This window comes from Oikopleura dioica, chromosome YSR (assembly GCF_907165135.1).
Source record: "Oikopleura dioica chromosome YSR, OKI2018_I68_1.0, whole genome shotgun sequence".
NCBI classification, from domain to species: Eukaryota; Metazoa; Chordata; class Appendicularia; order Copelata; family Oikopleuridae; genus Oikopleura; species Oikopleura dioica.
The window spans coordinates 772005-778593 of record NC_137295.1 but is presented as its reverse complement, the minus strand read 5'-3'; the positions used below and the strand labels follow the sequence as shown (position 1 = coordinate 778593).

At 37.2% G+C, this 6589-nt stretch overlaps 1 protein-coding gene across 1 annotated transcript; it reads left to right on the top strand.

The window, feature by feature from the left end:
* The first annotated feature begins 2635 nt into the window (after positions 1 to 2635).
* On the top strand, positions 2636 to 3709 carry LOC145710770 (uncharacterized). Its single transcript, XM_081788490.1, has 2 exons — positions 2636 to 2980; positions 3375 to 3709. Exons 1-2 carry the CDS (start codon positions 2951 to 2953, stop codon positions 3669 to 3671), a joined length of 327 nt encoding a protein of 108 aa, XP_081644616.1. The 5' UTR covers positions 2636 to 2950; the 3' UTR covers positions 3672 to 3709.
* Positions 3710 to 6589: the final 2880 nt, after the last annotated feature.

Sequence of the window (6589 nt, the reverse complement as noted above, 5' to 3'; positions counted from 1 at the left end):
GCATGATTAGTGATGCCAGAACTATTCCTTTTGTTGAATTTTTGATATGCGCACTCTCATTCATCCCTCGAAAGATCAGGATGATACACATACATATCCACCTCGAAAAAAGCATATTTAATATTGCACTTCTCCGATTCTCGACACCCTCTGTGTGCGCATGATTAGTGATGCCAGAACTATTCCTTTGGTAGAATTTTTGATATGTGCACTCTCATTCATCCCTCGAAAGATCAGGATGATACACATACCGTTGCGATTTCACTCGCGGGGCGGTGCGCTAAAAATTCAGGCGCACTTTCACTTGGGCCTGCGGTGTGGTTATTACTCTGAATGACGTAACATTCTCGAAGCAGGGGAAAAATTGACTTGAGGGTCGGCCTTGTGGGGGCACTAAGGAGCAGCGCGCTCTAGGAATGCAAAAAATCTTCCTTTGCTTATTTGGAACTCTCCTTTGATAAATTTATTCAAGTAAAAAGACATTTTCTTGTGCAGTTTTTTCTGCATATTTTTGCTGGCTCAATTGATATACCTTTTATCATCTTATTCTAAACAAAATAGTCGCCTTGGGCAAACGGCGATGTGAATTAAGGGATCCCCCCCCCGATCTCGCCAACTTTGACCTCTATCTACTTTTTTTTTTGAGCTTACGTAGGAAGCTGGTTTTGGGCGCATTAGAAAGCCCGCTTCGAAAGGAGCAAATTTTGGTAGAATCAGCTTGCCAGCAAAACATTCGCTTATGCATTACAGGCCGTAAAAGTGATTAACATTTTGAAAAATGGCCATTTTAGGTCATTTCAAATCGTATCTACATTTTTTTGGGCTTTAGGATTCAAAATCTTTTTGGTTTATCTGAAAGTATAGACGCTTATCTTTATTTTTTGGTAGAATCAGCATGATCGGATAAGTGACTAAAAAAATTCTAGTTGTAAAACTTTTTGAAACCATTTTTGGCGTTATTTGGGTGTTAGAATGCTCTCTAGCGCCAACATTTGGCCGAAAATTCTAATGCGGTTATTATATTCGTAATCTACACATTCTAAGCTTTCGAAATACCCCTAGTTTGTGTTATTTCGATGACAATGAAAAATCGAAAAAAATTGCGATTTTCACCCTAAGTACAATTTACATGCATTTTCCCGAATTTTGGGAGCCAAAATTTCGGGGATGCATTTATGTAAAGGGGTACTATCATATATCAAAATGATCCTCAGAACACGAGGAATCTAATCATAGGCGATAATGACCGGTGCCAAAGCTTTGAAAAATCGGGGGGTGATCCCTTAATTTAGATTGATTGTCAATCAACGATTGATCATAAAAATGTTATTTATTGGCTACTCCACAGTCATTCCCGGCTTCATCAACTTCAATCCCGGCTTCAACAACTTCGATCATAGCTTTTCAGACCTCAATCCTGGTGACTCAAACGTCAATTATTGCATTTTTGCCTTTTTGACCTTAAAATTTTTCATTGCGAACCCTAGAATGAATTTACCAAAAGCGAACAACCCGATTGAATCCTTTAAATTTTATAGTATAAAAAAGAGTACTTGAAAAGGCATGGGAAAAAACAGAAGTGAACCCTTTGTCATAGCAATGGCACTTTATTTACTTGGAAAAAGCGAGAAAGAGCCATACAGAAATTTACAGAGTGTGAAGCACTTTTAAGGCCGATCATTTTAAGACCACTTTTTCGATAAATTCCCGAAATCTGTCATCCTAAAAAATACACTTTAAGGCCACTTTTTTCAATTTTTATTCAAAAGTCGAAAGTTACAATTAAAAAGCTAGTTATCTTCGACGGCGTCTTCGGCCATTTGAAGTCGATGGCTTTTCAGTGTCGGCATTGTCTGCAACTTGAACGTGTAAGTTATAAGTTTTGAATTTGTTTGTGTTCAAAATTAATAAGGCTTTCATCAACCTCTTGATGACGTCGAATTCTGTTGCCTCCGCGTGTACATTGAAGATTTCGTCGTCGAACATGATTAGGGTCCGTCCACAAAAATTCTTACTTTTTTGTTTCAAAAGCAAATCCTCTGAAAGTTTTAGGGGTTGTCAATATGCCTCTGTAGATTATAAAAATAAAATTTAATTGAAAATTAAAAAAAAGGGTTGATGAGATAATCGCATAAAAAGACTGAAAAACACTGTTGTATTAAAATTTCAAGAAATTAAACTACACAAGAAGAATTATAGATGGCGATTTTTATTTTAATCTTTAATAAAAAAGTTTGAAAAGCGTCTACAACATCCTCAAATTGAAGGAGGAAGGTCAAAATCTGGCCTTCTTGCGCTGCGCAGCGCGCGCGATGCGTCACTTTCCTTATTAGGAAGTCGTAGGGTGGCCGCAGCGCAGAGATGAAAAAAGAAAAAAATTCAGTTTTCATATAAAATTGAATTCTAATATAAATATAGTTTTTTCATGAGAAAAAAGCAATAAAAGACAAATTCTTAATTAAAAAAAGAAGAAAAAAAATTTCTAAAAAAAATTTAAAATGAAATATTCGCTAATTTATATCTAATATATAAAAATCAAAATAACATAAGTTGGTATCCATCTTAAGAGGCCTTTTGAGATGACAAGGGCTAAGAGAAAGTCCTCTTAAGTTGGAACATTTCGAGTCAATTTAGGAATACATATTTTAAAATTCTTTATTCACTTATGTCGAAGCTAAGCAGCATTACTGAAGTCAAAATTTGGACATTTGATTGGAAAATTGATCATGATTATTGTTTCCAGAACAAGGCGCGCGCTTATGTTTTTAACTTTAACTTGTTCATTCCTCGAAAAATATTTTGCTGGAAACATGTCCGAAAAGAGAATTCACATGACGATGGCCGAGAAAAAAAAGTATGCAGAGATTTTGGTGAAGGGTGCAAACAAAAGAAATGCTAAAAAGGCTGTAAATGAGCTCTATCGAAAAGAGCATGGACAAGATATTCCAAAATGTACATTTACAAACCTTTACAACAAAAGGTTTACGATCCTGTCATCGAAAACGAAGCACAAATACCAGCTCACGCAGAAAAAATCTGCATCAATGCAAAAGCTCGAAGAAAAAATCAAGCAACTATACCCGAAACGCCAATATAAAATGAGACTTCGTGGAGTCGCGAGATGGTTACGAAAAATGATCGATGAAAACTTCCCCGATGATAAAGAGATACAGGATCTTTGTATTTCCAAACGAGAGTGAGTAGAAGGCGTTTACCAGCCTTGTGACAATCTTGTTTTCTGTAATTTTAAGAAGAAGATCCGCTACTACCTCGATGATTTTATCGTCGATCACGATCATCTTAATATCACAGAGGAAGAGCTCGTGAGAAAAGCCAACGAAATCTTCAATAACATGAATCCAGCAATCTTCAAGCGAAGTTGGATCAATACTGGACTGATTAAAGAAGAAGAATACGAGGAGAATGTTGAAGACGTCGAGGGCTTGGACGTTTTCGAAAGTATCTTGGAGAAAGAAGACGAAGAAGAATTGATCGAGCATTTCCTGGCGCTTCAGATCGATGATAAACAAGCTGCGACCCCGATGGATATTGAGGAAGAACCTCAAATTCCAGGTTCAGATGAAGCCGACATTGCAAAGCCATCGTCTTCAAAATGGCCAGAAAAGCAGTCAAAGATTTCGAGTTTCTTTACTGTAAAAAAAAATGCTTAATGACTCACTGTTTGCCAAGATATTTTCCGAAATTTAATAAAAATCATCAAGAAAGTCCTCTTAGGTTGGAACTTTTTAGGATGACAAAATAAGCCAAATTGACGCAAAAGTCCTCTTAAGTTAGGGCCTCTTAAGATGGGTAACCACTGTAAATGAAAATTCCTTCGGGCCGTCTCAGCCCCATTCCTTGATTTTTAATTTTAAGGGGCTTGACAAAAGCCTGGAACTCTGAGTTGATCAATCTCAGTTTTGTCCCCAACCCCACCCTCACCCATCGCTTTTATAACTAATATTATGCTTGTTTTTATTTTATTTATGGTTTTTATCTTAAATTATGAAAATTGTATTTAAATTTCGGACAGAAGCATGAAGTTTTCAAACTTTTTTAAAAGGGATTTAAAATAAGCTTGTCCCGCCGGTCATCTCAGTATAATTTATTTTTTTGAAATCGGGATACAACCTCGTGAACACAAAAATCACCATCTTTGACCCTTAATATTTTTTCAACCCTTTCATTAAAGGGAGAGTCAAAGAAGCAAAAATGCTTATTTGAACTATCTCAAAAACATATCAAAAAATAAAAAAGATTGGATTAGAATTTTGGGTACTTAATTTTTGTGTACGGACCCTAAACATGATCACTTGAACATCAAAGAAGAAGATCTCGTGAACCAGGCGAACGACATCTTCATGAACATGAACCCAGCAATCTTCAACCGATCATGGCTTAACACGGGACTTCTCCATGAGGAAGAAATCGAGCAGTTTGAAAATCTCGACGTTACAGAAAGTGTTCTGGGGAAAGAAGAGGAAGAAGAGTTGGTCGAGCAATTCCTAGCGCTTCAAATTGGTAAAACACGCCCTGCAACTCTGATGGAGATTGAAGAAGTCCCTCAAGTTTAAGTGGCAGACAATGCCTTGTTCACTAGACATTCTTCCTTGATGTTCAAGTGATCATGTTCGACGACGAGATCTTCAATGTACACGCTATATTTTTAAAAGAATGAAGGAAGGAATCACCAGGAGTTAAATTAAAGGAACGCATTTGGGAAAAGACCACACTTCATACTTGGTTCGGGAAAAAGAAATATGCTATAACTAGGCTCCAAAAAAATTTTTTGTTCCTTGGAACATGTTTAACTATTCTAAACAATAAAAACCCTGAATATCAGGCGTTAAAAAATCGAGCGTTTTTTAAGCGTGGAGCCTAGCTATAACTCTTTGAACTCTCAGTAGTGTGTAGGGTTCCGCACGATCGGAGGACCCAAATTTCAAAAACGAAAATAAGCTATAAAAAATTTTGAAGTTTTAAATGGGATTGATGTTTTCGACTATGGCGAAGAAAATGACGATACTTGTATTCTGATAACTCTATAAATTCGCCGATTTATCTCGGTTTTTCCGGTAAATTTTTGTCGCACACGTTCAGTCGCCTTCCCATTGAAAAGCGAACAACCTGAGTTAGGCAACCACGGCAACAACGGCAACAAAGGCAACAACGGCAACAGGGCCGAATAAAAATAATCCATATTTTCGCATAACCTTAGTTAGGCAAGAACGGCAATATTCTAGAAGCAAACTTGTTTTTAAAACCCCCAAGATGTTTAAACCACTCCTTGAGTTTCCTAAAATCAGGCGCGAAACGCATACTCGCTCTTTGACTTCTTCTTCTTCTACAAGGGGGTCTTTCAATAACGACGGGGCTGATTTGCATGATTGACCAATCAGAGCAGAGAATTTTGCGTCATGATTGGAATCGTCTCGGTCGTTGTTGAATGACCCCCCTGTAGATTGATTTTGTTTGCTCAAACAGTGAATTTATAATGAGTTCAAGATGGCTAATTACAATTCGCAAATTGGTCAATTTATGAAGTTAATCAATGAGACTCATTGACAATGAGCAAAAAACCGTGGAAAAGAAATTTGATTATTTAACAGAAAGTACTTTTCTTTTAAAATATTGTCGTTACACAGATATTGAGCCTCATAATGAGTTCCATACTTTTGCGAAATTCATAACATACGTTAAGTCTGAGGATCAAAAAGGTAAAAAATAACATCTAAAGCTGCGCTCTAGAGAAAATATGCAAAAAAAGAACAAGAAAAACATCGCCCAAAATTCATCAGAACCTGAGAATGGCAACATGTTGCCGTTGTTGCCTTTGTTGCCGTTGTTGCCGTTGTTGCCATTCTCAGGTCGTTTAAAGTTTTTTCATTTCATCATTTTTTCAGATTCATTTAAAGTTTTGAAAAGCATTATCATTTTCATTTCCCGCGCGCTGATTGGTTGAATTTCTGACTGTGTTGTTCAGATGGAAGAATCTTCAGTCTAGAAAAAGTCGCTTGCGCAGCTGACCAATCAAAGCGCAGAAGCCTTTTAAACATTATATTTTTAAAATGACTGAAGAAAGGGGTTTGGGGAGAAACTAAGATCGGAGATAGATTCTACTAGTCATTTTTAGTAGAATTCCAAAATTTTGGTAAAAATAAAGTCTTTATCTCAATTATGCGAAACCCTAGTAGTGTAAATAAAGTCAAAAAACGACCTCGCTACTATTCTTCTGGGAGACACTGAATTGTGCCGCCCTAAGCCGCCTTGCGCCGCCCTGGGCCGCCCTGCGCCGCCCTGTACCGCCCAGCCTCACCGGGTTTGAAGATATTTGGTCTTTCAAAGGCCATAATTTAAGCTTTTTATGTCAACTTAGTTATTCTCACTTATTTATATTGTCAAACAGTTAAAATAAGTAAAACCTATAATTTAGGTTGCCAGTAGCGTTGTTCTCAATCAAATTCAGATCTTCCATAAAATCACTAATATATTGAGCACGCGACGGGCCAAAGGCCCTTACGCGTGCATTTTCTGGTAGAGAACTCATTGGGTTGGCGGGGCCCAACTCTCGCTCTTGTTCAGAACTCTT